At 48.3% G+C, this 20,997-nt stretch overlaps 1 protein-coding gene across 1 annotated transcript in view; it reads right to left on the reverse strand.

Moving 5' to 3' along the window:
- MRC1 (mannose receptor C-type 1) overlaps positions 1 to 20,997 on the reverse strand; it is an 841,411-nt gene that overhangs the window by 198,747 nt on the left and 621,667 nt on the right. Inside the window, exon 24 of the mRNA XM_085631521.1 lies at positions 15,085 to 15,317. Within this exon, the coding sequence (XP_085487647.1) occupies positions 15,085 to 15,317 (233 nt within the window). The remainder of the gene's footprint in view (positions 1 to 15,084; positions 15,318 to 20,997) is intronic.

A 20,997-nucleotide genomic window follows, 5' to 3' on the forward strand; every position in this document is an offset into this window, starting at 1 on the left:
GGTGTGCACAAGCCCCCTTTCCTTTTTAATTGTCTTTGGCCCCGGGGAGTGATGAGGCTCGGGGAGAGGGGGGCTACCATGAAGGTCCTGCACAGCATGGGGTTGACTGCGTCTTTACTGCCTCTTTTTTCAGATTTGGCAGAGGTTCCGCAAATCTGTGGCAACATTTTTTTAAAAAGCATGGACTCATGTACATTTCCCAAACAAAACCCAGAGTGGGCCAGTGCCTCAGGGGAGGGGCAGCGCACATATGACTTAAGGGGGGGCGTGGCACACCTCCCCAAGCACAATAAGGCCCCTGGGACCACATTCCCTGTGGCTTCCATTTTGATAAAGTGGGGGGGTGCGCGGTCCGCAACCCTGAGTGTAATAAAGCCAGAGAGACCCATCCCCCCGTGCAACAATCAGGATTCTGGCTGGGGCCACTGGGGCCCTCAGGCTTCCCCCACAGCCCCCAACGTATTGGTGTGTGGGTTCCCCGGGTGGGCACCGGAGCATCCACCTATAATTGAAGCGGGCCCTGGGAGATGGCGTGCCTGAGGCCAAATGGACTCCCTACACACTTTATTTATATTTATGCCCCGGTGGATGGGGTTCCCGTGGCCTAATTGAGGTCAGGAAGGGAGGTTGCACACCTCCCTCCCTATATTAAAAACTCGTCCTCGTGGGCTAATAATGCTCAAGGAGTGGGGCTGTACACCCCTTGCCCTTTTTATTAAATGTGGCCACAAGGAATGGGGTCCCTGGGGCCCAAGAAATTCCAGGGAGGAGGGCCACACTCCCCCGCCCCTTTTTCATTGACTTTGGCCCCAGGGGATGGGGTTCATCGTGTTGATATGTCTCGGGAGGGGGGCTACGCCGAAGGCCCTTTACAGCATGGAGATGGCTGCCTCTTTGCTAACTCTTTTTTCAGATTTGGATGCTGTGAATTCTTCTGGCCATTTCATCCTTTGCTAACCTTGACATTTGCTTGGTTAGAAAATGGTCTAGGACCAGTAAACAAACTTTGCATAGAGCAGGTGTAGTCATTTAGAGATCACCGCATGAAACTGTGGCAGGAACTGCTATCACTATTATTAGTACACTTTGCATGCTTTGCTTCTCAGACATTTGGTAAAGTGAGTCTCTTTACTATGCGTGCTCTTAGACAAATCTAATGAAATGCTTCTAAGTAACCCAAACTGCCACCTTCCATCCCTAGAGACTTTCTGAAGGGATCCACCAAAAACCTTTTCCTGATCTTGCATAGTCGCTGCTGGTCAACTGGAAGCAAAGCAAAAACTATGCAGTTCAATGGCACTGAACGCATTTGCTATAGACATCAGCAATTAAGTCCATGTTCTAGCTTTAAGAATTAAACTCAAATGTCATCTTTTCAGATATGTGGGTATGTGTTTGTGGAACACGTTAATTGCACACTTACTCCAAAATTTCTACTTCAAACTGTAGGTGGGAAATTCATGTGGGGAAAGTATTTGGGTATGTCTGTAAATACTCTATAGTGACATTACTCATATTGTGTGGACAGATGTAGTTTCGACCTATCCCTGTTTCTTTTCATTTTGTGGACTTAACACTTGCCTGACCACTGAATGTGCTTTGTTAGAAATGGGGGTCTCTAGTTGGCAGAGGTAGTTTCCTTTGTCCAAATAGGGACCCTTGCTTCTAGTCAGGGTAGGGGGGATACACACTTTAGATAACCCCTGCCCACCCCCTTGGTAGCTTGGCACGAGCAGACAGGCTTATCCCAAAGGCAATGTGTAAAGTATTTGTACCAACACTCACAGTAAAACAGTGAAAACACCACAAAAGGACACCCCATCAGTTTAGAAAAATGAAGTATCTTTATCGAAACTAAACAAGAACAAAACGACAAAACGACAAAAATCCAACATACAGATACTCAAGAAAAATGATATTGCCAAAATAAGCTTGTAGAAATCAAATAGCACCAACTAGGGCTATTGCAACTTCAGGACAGCACGAAATCCAAAGTACGGCGCCGTCCGCGAGGATTGCAGCTTCGGGCACAGAGTCACACAGACCCCAAAACAACAGTACCTTGAAAAAGACGTCGGTGACGATGCACGGCGTCAAGGATGGCCGATGTCAGCTCCGGTGATGATGCAATGCTGGCAAGTTTCTCGAGTCACCCTTGGTGGTTATCGGCGCCGCGATACCAAGATGCAAGCGCTGGCGAGGATGGAGTCGATGTGAGCACGGGCGGCAGACACGGATGATCACTGCCAGCATCGGTGGGCGTTGTATGGTATCGGAGCTGCAGAGCAGGCCGGGCGATGTGTTGTTCCCTTCACGACCGGCTCCCCGGGCCCTAGTGCCGGTCACGGCGTTACAGCGGTGGCGTTGAGGGCATCGGAAACAGGGTTTCTTGCTTCTCTTTAGCTTCTTCCAGCTCCCAACAGGAGAAACAACCTCCAGAGGCCCAACACAGTTACAGGCACCTCCTGGCAGGTCAAAACTCCCAGCAAAGAAGTTCAGGGGAGCTGGGGGTGAAGTATTTTTGTCCCTGAGACTTCAAAACAGGAGGCAAGCTCTTATTCAAGCCCTTGGAGACTTCCTCAAGCAGGGGACACAGCAAAGTCCTTCTCCTTTCTTTGGCAGAAACAGCATCTGCAGGCCAACCCCAGACACCCAGCAAGGGCAGGACTTTTCCTCAGTTTCTTCAGCTCTTCTCCTCAGCAAAGGTTCCTCTTGATTCCAGAAGTAGTCTAAAGTTCAGGGGTTTGAGGTCTAATACTTATACCCCAAAATGTCTTTGATCCCTTTGTGCAAGTGGCTGTGAGCCCAGTCCTAACCAGTTCTGGAAATGCACAACAACATCCGTTGTCAGAGTGAGCCTTGGCTCCAGACACACAACAGGGGGGCGGAGCCAGCATTGTGGAATGCAGGCACAGACCTATTCAGGTACAGGTGCTGCTCCTCCCACCACTCCAAATGCAGATCAGGCCTATACAGCTCAGGGCTGGGTCATTCAGGAATGGCCAGGCACACCTCAACCCCCAGAGGCTGTCTACAGGAAATGCACATCCTCTGTCTCTATCGCACTTAAACCAGAGAGTCAATCCACAAACATGCTGGGGCAGACAGAAAGGTTGAACAAAAAATAGCTACTTTCTAAAAGTCCTATTTTCAAATGCATAATTTAAAAACCATCCTTGCTAATAGATCAGTTATTAAATTATGTTAATGAGTTCAGGGATACCAGACTCCAATTTTCTATTGTATCCCTATGGGAAGATATGTTTGTAAAATGTTACAAAACATTCCTCATTCTGTCCTATGGGCAAGATAGCCTTTCAATAGTGAAAAACGAAATTGGCAGTACTTCACTATCAGGACATGTTACGCACACTAGTCAGTACATGTCCTACCTTTCACATACACTGCACCCTGTCCATGGGTACCCTGGACCAATTATAGGGGTGCCCTATGTGTACGAAAAAGGGAAGGGTAAGGTCTGGCAAGTGGGGGCACTTGCCAAGTCGACATGGCAGTTAACAAACTGAGCACAGGCGGTGGCAGGCCTGAGGCATCTTTTCAGGGCTACACATGTGGGTGGCTTAATCAGTGCTGCATGGCCCACTAGTAGCATTTGATTTACCAGCCCTGGCACACTCAGTGCACTTTACTAGGGACCTACTGCTAAAACAAATATGCCAATCAGGGAGAACCAATCACAATAACAATTTACACAGAGAGCATATGCACTTTAGCACTGATCAGCAGTGGTAAAGTGTCCAGAGTCCTAAAGCCAACAACCACAGGTCAGGAAAAAATAGGAGGAAGAAGCAAAAAGTTTGGGGATAACCATGCAAAAAGGGCCATTTCCAACATGCTTCATGTGTATTTATTTTGTTACGCCAGCAAAGTGAAAAGCAGCAGCAGAAAGACCCTCAACTCACCCTGCTTTTATGCAGAATCTGGTGAGTTGTGTCACATAGTGTAGGCAGTTGTGTTGATGAGCACCTATTAGTGCCTACACGCAGTAAATTGTAGGTTGGTTAGGTGACCTGCAGGAATTCGATATATTGGAGAGAGGAATGGTTTATTGTCTCTTTTATTAGAAGCTTTGTGTGTATGAAACCAGAACAGATTACAGCTGTAACTGTATCAGGCCCTACATGGCAGTACTTTGCTGCAAGATGGATGGAATTGTATAAACAAAGCCACACAAGTCTGCTTAGAGCTTAAATCTCCGTGCAGCAGATAGGAGGATAGAATAGTGTAGCTGAAGTAATGCAGGATTAAACAGACCATTTCAGAGCACACCGCATGTTTCTTAGTCCTTCTGAGTTTAGGAAGCAGTATAAGCACTTTGATAAAGAAAGTACACCTACAGACAACTTGATGTTTTGGGAAAGTGATTCGAAGTCAGAAAGGTTCTAAAGGAATAAATGATAGTTTTCTGATATTTAAGGCTGCAGTTCTGGCACTCTGAGTTGAGATTTGAACTGGGCATGGCCCAAAACATAGGAGCATGTTTATCAACATTTTGCTTTGCCCTTTGCCACACAAGAAAATGCAAGGACGATAAAAATGTATATGAGATTTTCTAGGCCATCAAGTCCACCTTCTATGGCCCTGTGGTGCTTGCTAAATCTGGAGTAACGCAAGGCAGCGCAAGTTGCTGCCTTGCATTACTCTGGACCTGGGAAGCGTTCCATGGGTGGAATGTGGGTGTTCCCACACATCCACCCATGGATTTTGGTGCATTCTGAAATTTACCATGAGTGTTGTACCTTGGTATTCTGCAGCACACATAGAAAGAGGAAAAAGCCTCAAAGGATTGTTTTTGTGCAGGAAGGTGTGCCTTCCTGCACAAAAACAGTTCTGCCTGCAACCCAGGCACTCGTGCAGCATGGTGAAAGGATGCCTGTGCTGGAGCTAAGAAGCCAGAGGTCCACCAGTGCAAGGAGAGAGCAGGAATGTGCCATATCTTGATTGATATGGCTTATTTCTGCCCTTTCACACAGTGCAGTGCAGCAAAGTGTCTTGCTGCATTGCGTGAAAAAAACTATAAGTATGGCCTACAGTGTATATTGCTGCTGCTCTTTTCGATACTGGAGAGGTATTTACAGAGTGTTTCTTATTTACTTCTCTATTTCTTCTTTATTTTTTACTCTCCAAAATGTGTTTTATTTACTTCATAGAACCGCTCTGTGATAAATGCTTATCAAACCTTCCTTCGGTGTGTTTTTTTGTAATTTGCCAGAGTGTCAACATTGTGCTTTAAATAAAAGACCTATGTGCTGATTGTGAGGGACACCTAGATTGCAGGAATGGCACTAACATAGTTGTGGTACAACTATAAAGGGCATGCAGGATGCACTACATGCCTGGGAGCCAGGGGACAATGATTGGATGTGTACTCCATGAGGAAACAGTGATTACCACATAAGATGAGGTTTTGCCTCATTGCTGCTGTTGTGGATGTGGTACCCAAAGGTTGCTTCTTCTTCCAAGGTATGTAGCCCTACTAAGTGGATAATCTGCTACAGAACATGAACAAAGCTGTTTGGCTCCAGAGGAAGCCCACTCCTGATCGGCTTACAATTAGCGTATCTCTGCTTTGAATATCTATACTGTATCCTCTCTGATACACATATATGGGATCTTCCATTTGTCTTATACAATGCACTGTTTAGAAATTGAACAGAACCTGCTCAGGAAGTGTGGACTGTCTCCCACACAATACACATTTTTCTGACCACAGGAGTTCCCCCCGCCCTCTAATTTTGAAAATTCCAAGAGCAGAAGTGGATTTTTGAACATGTCAAACATTGTGTCTGTCTGTGGTTTACACCAATGTACAAATCTGCTGTAAGTGCTGGCCATCAAGAGTATTGATTATCCATCTGTAATTAGGAAGCAGCTCTACAACATCAGTTGGGAAAGACATCAGGTAAAGACCTCATGCCCCTTTTCTACCCATCGCCTGGACAAAGCCTAGCATATCGAAAAGGCATTGAGAACCTTTGTCGTTCTGGGAGGACTCAACCTGTCCTTTCCTGGAAGTTTAAAGGATCTGCCTGTTACTGAAAGCAAGAGGAAAGTGGTGTTGGTTGAAGCCTGCTTGGAGATAGTTTGAATCAAAGAATTTGCTCTGGACGCCACAATTTCATCCAGAACTGACCCAATGAGGATGTTATGCTTATGAGTGGGATCATGCTATGGTCGTTATGTTGCTGTTTGAGCTTGGTCATCTCTTCTCATTGTGTGTAATTTGTTGCATTTTCCGGTGGGGACAAAGGAGCCTGTAGGGCTTTTCTTTGCTAGCTTACATTGTCAGTGTCGTGCTGGCTGAAATGCTCTGATATATCTACTCTCCATCCCCACCTGGCTACTGGCGAAGTTTCACTTTCAAACAGGTGAGAGGGGTATTAACTGTAGTGACAGGAAAGTGTTACAATTTAACTTCTATGCATGCCTTACTGCATACTGTAACTCCACCTTGCTGCTCGCCTACACCTGTCTATTACATTACCCTCCTGGGTTCAGTTGTACTGTAATATGCAACCTTTCCTGTTTTTTTCTCCCTCCTACGTGATATGAATATTGCTTTTGTACTTCCTCCCATTATACTGTTAAGCGCTCTGATATCCCTCGGGATCTTGATTGCGCTATATAAAACGTTATAAATAAATAAATAAAAAAAATAAAAAAATGCCTATCAATCCAAACTATTGCACAATCAAGCACAGTGATCCATGTTTGGCAACAAGACCTGTAGAATGCACTATTGGTTGAAATTGAGACTCTAGTCTTCTCAGCCCTTGAGATCACAAAGTTTTGAAGTTGGAAATGTATTGGAAAATAACTCTAGACAGTATGAAACGCTACCTTAGAGATATGTTATACACCTTCAAACCCTTTTAAGTATAAAGCAGCCATAAATTGTGGGACTTTCCTTCGAACTCGTGTAGGCAAAGGTGTGTTATTGCGCTAAGGGGATTAGTTAAAACAGCTTGGATAGCATATTAAAATGGTGCAATATATGCTCTCTGATTTACAGTCGGAAAAAAGAAGTTTCCCAGATACCTATGCTCAATGCACTATATCAAAGGAAATATGGATCAGACTAAGGTACTTATGATGAGTCCCACAGATTATTGTGTTATAATACTAGGCCAAGGAAATAGCTGTAGCGTAGGGTTTGGTATTACCTGGGTGTAGTAACGCTTCATCATTCTGCATCTTGGAGAACCGAATGGAGATTAATGCAGTAAAACCAAATGCATTCAACCATTCAGTGTCACAAAATTCAGAATGTTGTGATGCTTTCATGCAGTGGAGTGGTGTGGCTCACTAGTTAGAGGCAGCAGACCCAGAAGCAGAGGACAGCCCGGGACCAGGGTTCAATTCCTGACGCGGCAGGGTTGTGGACCAGGGCCAGCGGACTCGATAATTCTTGCCTCGGTGCCTACTCTAACCAGGGATCACACTCGGCAACTCTGGGCATTAGCTTGCCTCATCTCCACAACGGCCCCCCACATTCGCCGGGGATTCCTGGTTTCACCTTGGAGATAACCACGAGGGACCATCTCACAGGGATAGCCAGGACGGGTTCCCCCGCGGTCTACAGCGCCAGGATGCCTCAGGGCAGCAGTGCGCTTTACAAGACACATACATTTACATTTACATTTTTGACCATATTTTTACTTCAAAACAAAATTGTGCAGGAAGAACCATAGGGTGCTATACTGTCATCAGGTTCCATATTTACCACCTAACCCGCTAGACAACAAGTGGGGTGATAGGCCTAGAGTTTAACCTTCCCAGGATATAGTCATTATGTTGTAGCCTATTGGGTGCCACTCGGTCAGACACAGAAATGTAGCTCTTCCATTTTGTGGAAGTGTACAGTCTCATGGCACAGTTATCAGAATGCAAAATTGAGTTAAGTTCATACGCTTTAGAGCAAGTAACTGAGGGGCATATTCACAAGAATGTGTTATAACTACTGCAAGAGTAGCTTAACGCAACTCTCAACATCACAGCCCATCGCGGGAAAATAACCCCGTGTCAACGTGGAATTCACAACAAGGCTTTACCATGCGATAGTCCTCCGAAAATGCGGCCAATGTCTGCAATACAACCACCCCAATGGAGATAAAAACACAAACCACAACACCAGACAACATGCGATGAGCCCATCCACGATGAGGAAAGCAGGGATAAGCATCACCAGGACCGCGAAACACACGGCAGGTGGGAATAAGCACTACAAAAGCCTGAAAAAGTAAGACAGATCAAACAGAAAACAACAGCCAACCACAATGGAGGCAACCCGAGCCAGCAGACAACCCCACCAAACCCATTGGCAACAAAACATTGTGCATGGCAGGCCAACTTGGACAAGATGAATGCAGCCGAGAGCAGAGGAGGACAATGGCACAAAACCAGAACTCCAGCAATGATGCGAAAGGCACAAATAAGCAGAAACACGCCAACATTAAGAAGGCAGCAATGCACACCAGAGGTGGGAGTCCAGCGCCACACCAGGAGCTGGATGACATGGAGGAAATGGGGTCCACCACATCAGTCTGGAGATTGTGACAGGACTCGGGGACCGCAAACTGCACCAAACAACAGACACAACAGCAACAGGGAGAGGAACCAGCAGGGACTGGGGGACAGGGGGAGATGGGCACAATGGCACACATGCGCAACTAAGCACAGCACAACTGCAGACAAACTGTGCCCACGAGCAACAACACCAACCAGGTGCACAAGTCACACAACCCGGCAATGTCACAACACTGAACAGGCACAGAAGTGAACAGAACACTGCCTGAAAGAGAGAAGGGTGAGCCAAATCAGAGCTTAAGGGACATCTCACACACAATGCAGCACACACACATAGGAAGCAGAGCACCCCAACATCCAACACAATGTGGTTCAAACACCAACTTGTGCACAACCAAACACAGGACACAAGTGCACCCGCCTGTGACCGGTAATCAGCCATACGCATCTGGCAAAGCACGAAACAGGGACATGATAATGCACATGTACAATCACACAGTCCAGATGGTGTAGCAATGCACAGATGGCAGCGAGTCAGAGAGTCCGTGACACACATTGGCATACAAATCAAGACACAACACAGTTGGAGACAAGTGAAAGTGTGGATCCTTTATCAACAAGTGCGAGTCAGTATGACCAAGAGAAGTGTCACAAAATGCAGCCAAATGCAGCAGCATGTCTGAATGAGAAAGGTAGGAAAGTGCCCATGTCCATCTCGGGGAAGTCCCTCACCAACACAAGTCAGTGCCAACCCGCGTTAGTTGTCCGCGCCTGGAACATGAGTCCTGGCCAATGTAGCCATGTCCACTGTCGTCTCTGGACTTGTGACGATATCCACAACATGCAACCACGTGTCATGACAAGTTCAATGGCTCACATCCAGTTTTGGCTGCATGTACCTTGTCACTCGTCCATGAATACGAGTGCAGATGCGTAGGCCAACATCTCCAAAGAGCGATCGTCAGCCACCACATTTGACATGTCGTCGACGTAATCCATCGGCTGACCAGGACAGATGTGCTGACTCCAACCAGTGGACCCAATGTGCACCAAAGCACAATCGGGTAGTGGCTCAATGTGCTCACTGCACACGACGATTCATGCAATCTTCCAGGTCCAGTTTCCAGCCTGCATGCCGAACATTCATGCATACCATAAGCGGTCATCCTGGTGACACTCTTGGTTGTGGTCCAACAGGGGGTGCACACTCACATCGAAATACAGGTCAGCTACTGTTACATTGGAGAGGCAGACATCCATGGACCACTTGAATATGCACGAGCAACAATGCAATACAGGCTGCAAGCAGGTGACGTGCGCAAGGTGGAAGCCCACCTGGTAACTGATCCACAGCACTGCCAACGGCAGTGCCCCCAGTACATGCAGCAGACATGCACGGTACAGCTCCACGTGACTAGAGTAGACCATGTTGCCGGGATGGTCTGCCATTGCGTCAGTGGCTCTGCTTGAAGCAGCACTGGCTTTCCCTGAGACAGTCCGGAGGATGAAGTGGCACAGCTCGGTACAATGAGCAGTGTCTGTGTGCAACGGGTGCAGGCCTTGGGTGGGGTGGGAGTACGTGCGAAGGCCATATCACGCACGCCAACTACGACCAAGGACCACTGCGTGTGGGATGTTTACACGTTGGTCTCACGCCGGGCAGTGCGTAGTGTGGGATTCGCAAGCAAATGCCATCGTACCTGTCAGGGGATGATGGGCACATACAAGTTCCTGCTCGGAGCTGCAGATGTGCTACCGCCTGATTGTACAGACAAAGGACCTTTCATCCCTACGTTAACTTCGCCAGCTGCATGCATACAGGAGACGTACAGAGCACGGTCGTGGGTGTGGTGAGATGTCTGCAACCTTGGGAATCATGGATGATATGCCCAGCATGATGCACATGAGCGGACTCACTGTGTGTCACGTTGCCACACAGCTGCTGCTCCCTGCCACGGGCACCCACACTTGCGTGCGCTGCACGCTTGCATTGCGTGCACTCCTGTGGGACACCATTCTGATGCCTGTCCGCGCATGTCCAGCACCATGCCAACAACACCGCAACGCTGGCCTTCAAAGGTGTGCGCCCACTTGGGTATAGGCCAATGGTCCGGACAGGCAGTGAATGAGGACAGGCAACAGACTCATGCATCCGCAAGACAGATACACATCACACCTGGCATGCATGTGCCAAGACCATGAGCAACCTAGCGCTCCTACATGTCCCCATACCTGCAGGCCTGCCCTCCTGGTACATGCCACATTGCAACATTGTGTACTGTGGCCCTGGTGGCGACAACACCCCAATACAGAGACACACTTACCGCACTTCCTGCACCAGGCCACATCCGGACCACGCCCTGCCCCCCCGCCGAACCAGCACACGCAGCCTTTGCATGCCAGGGGGCAGGTGCGGGGCTACATGTCCACGATCACTGCCAACACTGAGGTGACATGGCAACGTCCGCAGAAGACAGCACACTGTGATGTTGCAGGGCCCATGCACATCAAGCTGACACAACGAACACACGGACACACTTGCTCAGATGGTGTGAATGGCTACGGGCATGTGCGCACGGCCACATTTATTAGCAGGCACACCTACCGAGTGACACCTGTGTGGGATGTGTGTGGGGTGTGTGCACACCAGCCAGCAAGGGCTGCCTGGTGCAGTATACATCGTAAAGGACACAACCAAACAACCATAAAGGCCCCATGATTTGTGCTGCACAGAATTAGTGGCCCGGATGCACAACATCCTGCATGGGCCTGCCGCCACGGGCCGCTGACATGCGGTGCACTAGGGCAGTCATGGGTGCAGAGCTGGTCCACGAGATGACAAGGGGCCTTGTCGCGGAGTGTCTCTAGGGACAGTGGAAGGTGTACCCCCAGGGCAGGATGCAAATGGCAGGCCCAGGCTGATACAGTCACTATTGTGGAGATGGATGGAACAGACACATGTCGACACCAAGTTTGGTCCAGGCAGAAGAAGATGCAGAAAACTACCAGGCCATGGGCTCTGATGCCACCAGGGTCCAAACAGATGGTGCCCATGACTCCTTGCGCACAGAGTTAGTGTCACCAGTGCAGTTAGGGGATGCCACCTGCAATGAGGCATGTGCAATGGTGTGGATTCCTCCACATTTTACCCAAAACACAGTTCCACATGTGTGACCTAATGGACTGCAGTGCAGGCCTGAGGTATCGTTTGGCACAGGCCATTCACTGAGTGTCGCCGGCGTAGGTTGGATGGCCCCACTGGCCTGCGTTGTTCAGGTTCAGTGGCACCACATGACGCAGACTTGCGATGAACAGGGTTGATGGCACCAGGTCAGTTGTTGATAGTGTTCGGTCACCTCCATGACAGTGACCCGGGTTTCGTCCGGACTGAGCCACATCTTCCCCTTACTCCTCTCCGTGCGACCACTGGTGTGGACACTGCCATTTGTGATTTGCGACTAGGTGCTGGATGTGGGACCTACTGGTCTGCAGGATAGTCCTGGTCCCACATCCATGTGTGGCCGGCTGGCGTTGAACAGGGTTTGTGGCACCACATGTGGCCGGCTACCATTGAACAGGGTTAGTGGCTCCACGTGTGGCTGGTTGGTATTGAACAGGGTTACTGGCACCACGTGTGGCCAGCTGGCATTGAACAGGTTTAGTGGCCCCACGTGTGGCCGGCTGGCATTGAATGAGGTTAGTGGCACCACGTGTGGCTGGCTGGCGTTGAACAGGGTTAGCGGCACCACGTGTCGCAAGATGCACATATGGAGCTATGCCTCACTGATCAGGGGGGTCTGGTGCTGTGGCCACTGCCCAGGCTTTGGGGTCACTGCCATTCAGGACTCAGGACACAGTTTCACATATGGGACCTACTGGGCCAAAGGGGACGCCGGTGTAGTATGTGATTGTGGAAGGAGTATTGTGGGCCAGCGTCAGGGGGTCCATCAATGGGCTGTGGAGGCTGCAGGAGTCACCGAACTGGTGCTTGGAGCTTGCACTGGCACGTTGTGAACCCACCTTGACACAAGCCCGTGTCAGCAGGTGATCAGTATGGCCTGGCTGCACAGGGGCAAGCCCGGCGGTTTCGGGGTCCAGATGGGCCGGGGTGCGGCAGGTGCACAGGATCGCAGGCAACTCCGCTCATGAAGATGGTGTCGGCCTCGTGTCATGGTGAGAGGCACCGCCCTGGCAGAGACGTTGGGCTTTCCAGAAGTGGACCACAGCCAGGGCTATGTGCTTTTTATTCACACCCCTACACTGGCCTGGTGTACACCTGGCAATCCCACTCCACTCACGCTTACGGGGGACGTTGCAGGCAACATTTGCGTGAACTCCCCCACTGGCCGGGGGGACATGGTTGCGTCCACTGTCCACCACACTCCATACACCAGTGTTGTGTGTCGCCATTGATATGGGTGTGTTCTGCATACTGAGGTCTGTCCAGCACATCTCCGCCACTCTTGGCATTGTGTGCATTCCCGGTCATGGTTCTCCTGCCTCCTTCACACATGCCTGGTTGGAACCTCTCCCCACATTTGGCCAGTGTGTGACTGAGGTGCCATGCCTCAAGTGCAGGGCTTGCCCAGGTTACCATTGTGAGTTGTTATGTCGTGTCTGGTGGGTGGGCATGTTGTCTTGCATGTTGGTTTAGATTTTGTGACGTGTGTATTGCCAGAGTTGTGAGTTGCATTGATTGTTGAGTTGAGGTGAGTGGGGTGTTCATTTTGAACTTGCCAGGGGACTGTGCATTTCCCTTGGTGCCATCCTGGGGACGCTGGTTGCTGATGGACTGTCGGAGGTTGGAGGAATCGTGCACAGTGGCTAGGTATTTGGAGGCAGGATTGGTGGAGGTTCCACGGTGTTCGGTTGTTGCCTGCACATTGATGTGAGATGTGTGCTTTCTGTTGTGGTGATTGTGTGCTGTGTCGGCAGGGGGCACAGGTATGACATGTGTGCTGTAGATTGCCCCTGACACGTGCGTGCATTCAGCTATGGCGTATGGTCCTTGCTTGGTTTCCAGCGGATCCTGCGCATTGTGTTGGACGTATAGGAACTGGGGTGACATGCTGATGCTGTTGTCCAGGTCAGGTGTGAGGGACTTGGATGTGGCTCGCTGTATGACTCCTCCGACTGTGGCGGGTGTTGGTTGGGGGTACAAGGGGCCAAGAGGTGCAGCACAGCCAGCAGCTTTGTGTGCGGTGGGATGTTGGTTGTCTGCTGTGTTTGTGCCGTCGGCCTGTTGGGCGTTGTTGGTCAGGATGCATAGGATGGTTGTCCTTTTGGGCCTGCAGTGGGCAATTACATTGTCAGGTGTTGGGTCTGTGAGGCTGTAGCGTTTCCTGGGGGTCCGCTGTCTTTGTCTACGCTGCCTCTGTGGTGGTCCAGGGGGGGTGTTCCGGGTGGGGTTTGGGGTCCTGGGGTGGTGGCCGTGGGTGTTGTGGCCCTCTTGGGCGTCCCGTGCTGCATGGGCAGTTGCTCAGGGGCATCTGTAGTTCTTCATGTGTGGCACTGGGCTGGGCTCCCTTTCGTGGTGCAGGCTGTGGTCCGACTTAGCACCAGGTCAGGGCAGGTGTTATTTTCCTGCTGCTAACACGCCTTATCACCGGTTTTGTGTTCTTATCGCAGTTCTGTCTGGTCGTTGTGAGTGTTGTGGAGTTGTGTTGTCGCGTCTTTTGGCACGGGAACGCCTACTCTGCATCTCATTAGCGATAGTTGCGGGGGTCATCCGTGGCAATGTTTTTTGTGGCTGCTATCGGGGGTAAACTGGTGCTGTTGGCTGTTAACACCAGTTTGTGAATGGGCGATAAATTTATCACAACTTTGGCTGCGATAAAGTGCCGTTAACTTGGCGATAGTTCCTTGTGAATATGCCCCTGAGTGTGCTATAGTCTTGGGTCATTTACTTTAATAGACTGCTTGATCCTGGGCAAATCATACTCTGCCTGTGTCCCATGACCACTAATCTGACAATTGGAGCACTCTGATATAGACCTAATGGAATAAACAGCCCCAATGGCTATTCCCAGTAAAGGGCCACAGCATGGTTTTAATTGATACATTCAGGGCTGTTTAACAATGGTTGACTGTGTTTGCATCTTATAGCAGATTGTTCTCCAGAATTTGCATTGTGCAGGAACCCTCTGATGCTTTACTTTCTCCCACCCAGCAAGAGACACGCACCACTTTTACAGTTCATAAATGTGTGAAGGAGTAAGAATTGGCGTACTGCAGTGCCTCTGTGCAGGGAAGCTGGACAGGAACCGAGACTGCCAGCAAACATGCAAAATGGAGGATGGTTGACCATCCTAGTGGCAACTCATAAAAGGCGGGGTGGTCACAAGAGCACTGTGATGATTGCTGAGCGGGTGGGGGAGGGGTGTGCCACGGCTCTGTACCCCAAAAGAAGTCACATTTTCCACCTGAGTTGGAAATGAGGCCCTAAGTATGAAAAGAAGACATCCTGCAATCACGTGTTTTAGTTAGAAACATTTTTTTTGTGTGCTTTAAACTTTAAGTGTAAATGTATATTCTTACCATGTTGCTGTTAAGACCAATCCATACAGGCTTCATATACTTCAACACCTGCATCATTAGAAATGATTGCGTGTAAGAATCTAAAATGCTGGCAAGTTCTGAGTCCTCTGCCTTACAGTGTCTGCGTGCTTCATCCCATTTCATCTCAGAGCGTACAATTTTGTAGCTGCTGTCTCCATACTTGATAAAGTTAGATGGTGGAATGGTTGTTGGGTCATCAGGAAATGATGAACCTGGAACAGAAAGGAAAACATTCATAGATGCATGAAATTGGATAGAAAAAAAAAAAGGTGCTACTCACATAATGTGAATGTGAAAAACCATTAAGTGAAACATGTAAAAACTAAATTGGTCGCTCCTTTTTTAAAGTAAGTCACAAACGTGTACCCAGAGAACTGTGGTATTGCACTGTGCACAGATATGACATTAAAGATTTCAAATGTTCACACAATTTGACATAACAAAATAGCCATTGCAAACTGCTGTGAATTCCTTTCCCATATGCTAATATACACCTCTTTTTTGGATGTGGGTTCCTTTCTAACCATGAAAAAGGTTTCATCTTAAACTTGCTAGAGGTGACTTTGGAAATAATTTCACCATAAGGAGGGGTTGGCAAAGGATTTGTAAACACCTTTAAACATATACATTTCTGAGCGTGCATAAACTCACATGGTATTCTGGCCCTGGAACTACTGCTTCTCAACTACATCAATCCCCCGTGAGTAGATTTACTTAAACATTAACTTCATGCAAGTAAATATGTTTATGTGTGTGTTAGAACTGGGGGTTTCTAGTTGGCTGAGGTAGGTACCTTAGGACAAATAGGGACTCTTGCTTCCACTTCAGGGAAAAGAAGGACACCTTCTCAGATAGCCCCCGCTCACCCCCTCGATAGCTTGGCACGAGCAGCCAGGCTTATCTTCAAGGCAAGTGTGTAAAGTATTTGCAACCACGCTCTCAGTAACCCAATGATGACACCACAAATGGACTCCACACGAGTTTCATAAAAACAAGTATAAATTTATATAAAAAGATATACCATAAAACCACACGATATAAATCCAACATATGCATATTTGTAATATTCCTCCTGGCCGGTTATTAGGCCAGCCAGCCCTTGTAAGTTCTGGCGATATCAATGAGCAATTCTAAATGATCCACTGCGGTCCTAATGCAATGCTATGCAGTTCGTAATGCAAGAATAAGGCACTTTGCAATGTAAAAGTAATGCGGTTCGTTACGCAACAATCAAGCAGTTTTAATGCCAAAATAATACAATGCGTAACGTAACAATCAGGCAGTTCTTTATGCAAACTAATGCAATGCATAATGCAACAATCAGGTAGTTCATTATGCAAAAATAGTGCAATGCGTAATGCAACAATCAGGCAGTTCGTAATGCAGGAATAATGCAATGCATAATACGACAATCAGGTAGTTCGTAATGCAGAACTAATGCAATGCGTAATACACTCAAGCAACGATCACGGGTCTTTAAGCGGACTCTCTGCCACTCATACTGACTCGCGGTCAGCTTCTGCCAACAGATGCCCCCAACATGGGTATCATATCAACCAAAGTGCAGATCCGCACTCCAGCCCCGGTACTGCCCCTCCTTGGCAAATACGGGCCACGATACGAGCCGAAGCAGAGGCTTGCACTGCAAGAATGGAAGAGGATGACAGCATCTCTCTCTGAGCCCACACCCCGCCCCAGGCTTCGACACACGTTACCTGGGGGGTGGGACCTCACTCTCCTCTCCTCTTCCCGCGACTTGGGCCTCCGATGCAACTTTGTGGATTCCGGGCAGTGGAACTCGGGCCTTCCCTCGACGGCTTGGTTTGAGGTCCCACTCTGGCAACGGCGGGCTCGGGCCGGCGGCTCAGCTCCTCTGGGGCTGCTGGTCCATTCTGCTGGCGATACGAAGATTTCAGGCTGCAACAGGGCACACGCACACAGCGTCACTGAAATTCACTTGGGCTTCACTGAGATTCACTTGGGCTTAGGGTGTGCACGATCACACAGCAATCCTCCCGAAGGTCTCATGCTACACGAAGCACACTCACACAGCATCACTGAGACTCACTTGACTTCCGGGTGCACGATAACAGGGCAATCCTCACAAAGGTCTCAGGCTGCAAAAAGCACACGCACACAGCGTTGCTGAGACTCACTTGGATTCCAGTTGCACATGATCACAGGACAATCCTTACGAAGGGCTCAGGCTGCAAAAAGCACACACACACAGCGTCACTGAGACTCGCTTAGACTCCAGGTGCCCACGATCACAGGGCAATTCTTAAGAGAGTCTCAGGCTGCAAAAAGTACATGTACACAGCGTCGCTGCGACTCTCCTGGAAACGTTTGTGTTCCTGAGTTTTCGCAACAGGGAGCCAGCTCGCCTCTGGCCCTTACGGATAAGTTACTTCAGGACACAGCACACAGCAACGTCCCTTTAGCCTTTCCTTGGTTAAAGCAGCAAACTGCAGGCCAGCCCCAGAACACACAGCAAGGGTCAGTCCTTTCCTTCAGTCTCTTCAGCTTGAGGTTCCTCTTGACCACAAAGTAGGTTCAATCCTGTTTAGTCTTGATCAATCCAATTCCAACGTTCAGGGGCTTCAGCTCTTATAGTTATACTCCTAAATGTCTTTGAAGTCTTTGTGTTCAGGGGCACTGACCCCTGTTCAAACCAGTTCTGGGTGCCTCCCTGCCAGTGACACCTTCTTCCTTTGATTAGTGGGGTCTGGATTCTCAATCACTCAGCAGGAGATCAGATCATTGTTTTATGGCAACAACCCAGGCCTCTTCACCTCATGGGATTAGATCCAGACCGTCAATCCACAACCAGGCAGAGACACACAGAAATGTTAGAGCACAAAAACCCAGCCACTTCTGAAAGAGTGGTTTTTAAACACACAATGCAAAAACCAGCTTCATAAAAAATGTGTTATTACATTGTCAGTTCAGGCATACTAAACTTCACCTCTCCATCTTAAGCCTTTGGGAAGATAGGCTGGAAAACATGTTATACAGCCTCCCTATTCTGTCCTATGGGCAAGATGGCCTTTCAACAGTGACAAATGAAATGGAGAGTATTTCACTGTCAGAACATGGTACACACCTCAGTACATGTCCTACCTTTCACGTGCACTGCACCCTGCCCAGGGGGTACCTTGGACCTACCATAGGGGTGTCTGATGTGCATAGAAAGGGAAGGGTAAGGCCTGGCAAGTGGGTGCACTTGTCAGGACACCATGGCAGTTTACCAAACTGCGCCCAGGCACTGCAGTGGCAGGCCTGAGTTCTCTCTTTGAGGCTACTTGTGTGCGTGGCACAATTAGTACTGCAGGCCCACTAGTAGCATTTGCATTACCAACCCTGACACACATAGTGCACTTTACTAGGGACTTTACTAGTAAGGCAAACTTACCAATCATGGACAACCACTTACCAATACACTTTATACAGCGAGCACTTCCACTTTGACACTGATCAGCAGTGGCAAAGTGCCCAAAACATCTAAGTTGGCAACACCATGTCAGAAAAAAGGTCTAGGGGGAAAATAAAAAGTTTAGGGAACTTTAGCCAAAAAGGGAAAAGTCCAACAGTGTGCAAAATATATATCTGCATATGCAAGCTTAAATACACAGGCGTAGTTATAGCTTTGAGATTTTGGTTCATAACAATTTGACTTGGACTAGACCTTGCAGAATTCATCTAATTGTAAAATGTAAACCAGTTGCTGATCTAGTACTTGCTATGTGCTGACAATTAAGACAAACAGAGAACTGGGGCAGTGTGAGATGAAGAGAGTTGCCCATGAATTACACAATGTGGTCGTGTGGAGGCCAAACTATTGGTATAGCGCAAAGATTGCACTTGAGAAATACACGTCATGAAAGTGCACTAAGCACATGATTCATGTATGGTTTAACAAATTAATGTTAGTGTTGCACTTGTCATTTATTAAAGAGCGCCTTCACTGTAAGCTTAGAGAACTTGGGGCCATATGTATGAAACTTTGGCTTTGCGATTCTCAAATAGCGATTTTTAGAGAATCGCTATTTGAGAATCGCAAAATGCTATGTATGTAGGATTTGCAAATAATTTTGCGAATCCAACATATTCCTTAATTGCGAAACGCTTTTTGCAATTCGCAATTAAGGAATATCTCCCCATTCATTCCTATGTGCCTAGAGGCCCATAGGAATGAATGGGAAGACATTCTCAATTTGCGATTCTCAATTAGAGAATCACAAATTGAGCATGCAATTTCAAGGGTGCCAGGGTGTCAAAATGACACCCTGTTGCATCCCTGAAATGTACATGTGTGCACATATGGCACACATACATGCCCTAAGGGCATGTATGTGTGCCACATGGCACTTTGAATAATGCAAAAAACTTGAAGTTGGTGGTAATTTGCGATTCCTTAAGGCCAAATTGCATTTTCCTTAAATGCAATTGCAAAATAAGGAATCGCAAATTTTGCGATTCCTTATTTTGCGAGGCTGTTTTCCTTTCATACATCCCATTTAGCTAAATTGCAATCGCAAACAAATTTCGGCATTTGCGATCGCAATTTTGAATGATACATATGGCCCTCATTTACATAAATGTCTTGCCTTAATTTAGTGTGCTTTATAAAGAATAATCCACATTTAGTAGGAAATGTACTCACCATAGAGATGAAATCTAATTTTGTAAATGCGTGTGCTACTTCACATGAATAACACGTCACAAATTTTAACTATGGTTAAGCACTTTCTTACATATATAGAATTTAATCTTACTAGAAAAGGCAACGTTTATGTAATGTGTGCATTAATATAGCCTTATAGCCTGCCGTAGTGGGCTAAACCGGCTATTAAAGGCCCGCTCCAGAGTTAAAGGCCCGAGCCGAAGGCAAGGGACTTTAACAAAGGAGCGGGACTTTAATAGCCGGTATAGCCCAGCTTAAAAGGGCTATAAGGCTATTAGAAGAATCTGCCACTAGAGGGCAGAATGTTCCAACAAATAAAGCAAAGGCCTCGCCGAGTTTGAGGGGTTTAACCCTTTCGGTGCTCATGATGGAATGGATCCGTCATGAGGACAGGGGCACGAAATCCCTCTGCTGCAAACAGCAGAGGGATTGCCATTTTTTTATGGGCCACAGGAGGTGGGGAAAAGCTTCCCCAACCTCCAGAGGCCCCTCACGCGTTTTCAATCCAATGACGATTGCGCGCATGGCGCACTGTCGTCATTAGGTTGAAAACTAAACTGAAACTTAGTCTCAGTTTTAGTGTTTCAGTGCTTGTGAGGCTATCTCAGCCTCCTAAGCACTGGAACACTTGGGAGAGCTATCGTTGGAAAGGGGAGAATCTTCTCTTTCCAATGGTACCCCTCCCTAGTGGATCCCTGCTTGGGCATTGTCCCAGGGGGGCGATCCCCAAGCAGGGATCCACCAACTAGATACCAGGGGGGGGGCCCTTGGGCAAGGGCCTTTGCTCCCCCCATATTATTGGGGCTAAATTCAGTTTTTCTGACCCCCTGGGGGGCATATGGGGGCTATACTGGGGGGGCAGAAAGCCCACTAGAACCAGGGAATTTGTTTACTATGAAAATTAGGGTTGGGGTCTTCCCAATATGGGCAGGGCAATGCCCCACCCCCTGCACAATTAGAGTATTTCTGGCCCACGTGGGGCAGATGGGACAGTAGCCCCCAATCTGCCCCCCTGGGGGAGGCAGAAAGCCCACTAGACACCAGGATTTATTTACATTTAATTTAGGGGTGGGGGATGCCCAAGATGGGCATTCCAATGCCCCCAACCCTCCCCCCACAAAATTCCAGTATTTCTGCCCCCTTGGGTGGCAGAAGGGGGCTGTACCCCCCAATCTGCCCCCCCAGGGGGGCAGAAAGCCCACTATAAA

The sequence above is a fragment of the Triturus cristatus genome, chromosome 10 (assembly GCF_964204655.1).
Source record: "Triturus cristatus chromosome 10, aTriCri1.1, whole genome shotgun sequence".
Classification (NCBI taxonomy): domain Eukaryota; kingdom Metazoa; phylum Chordata; class Amphibia; order Caudata; family Salamandridae; genus Triturus; species Triturus cristatus.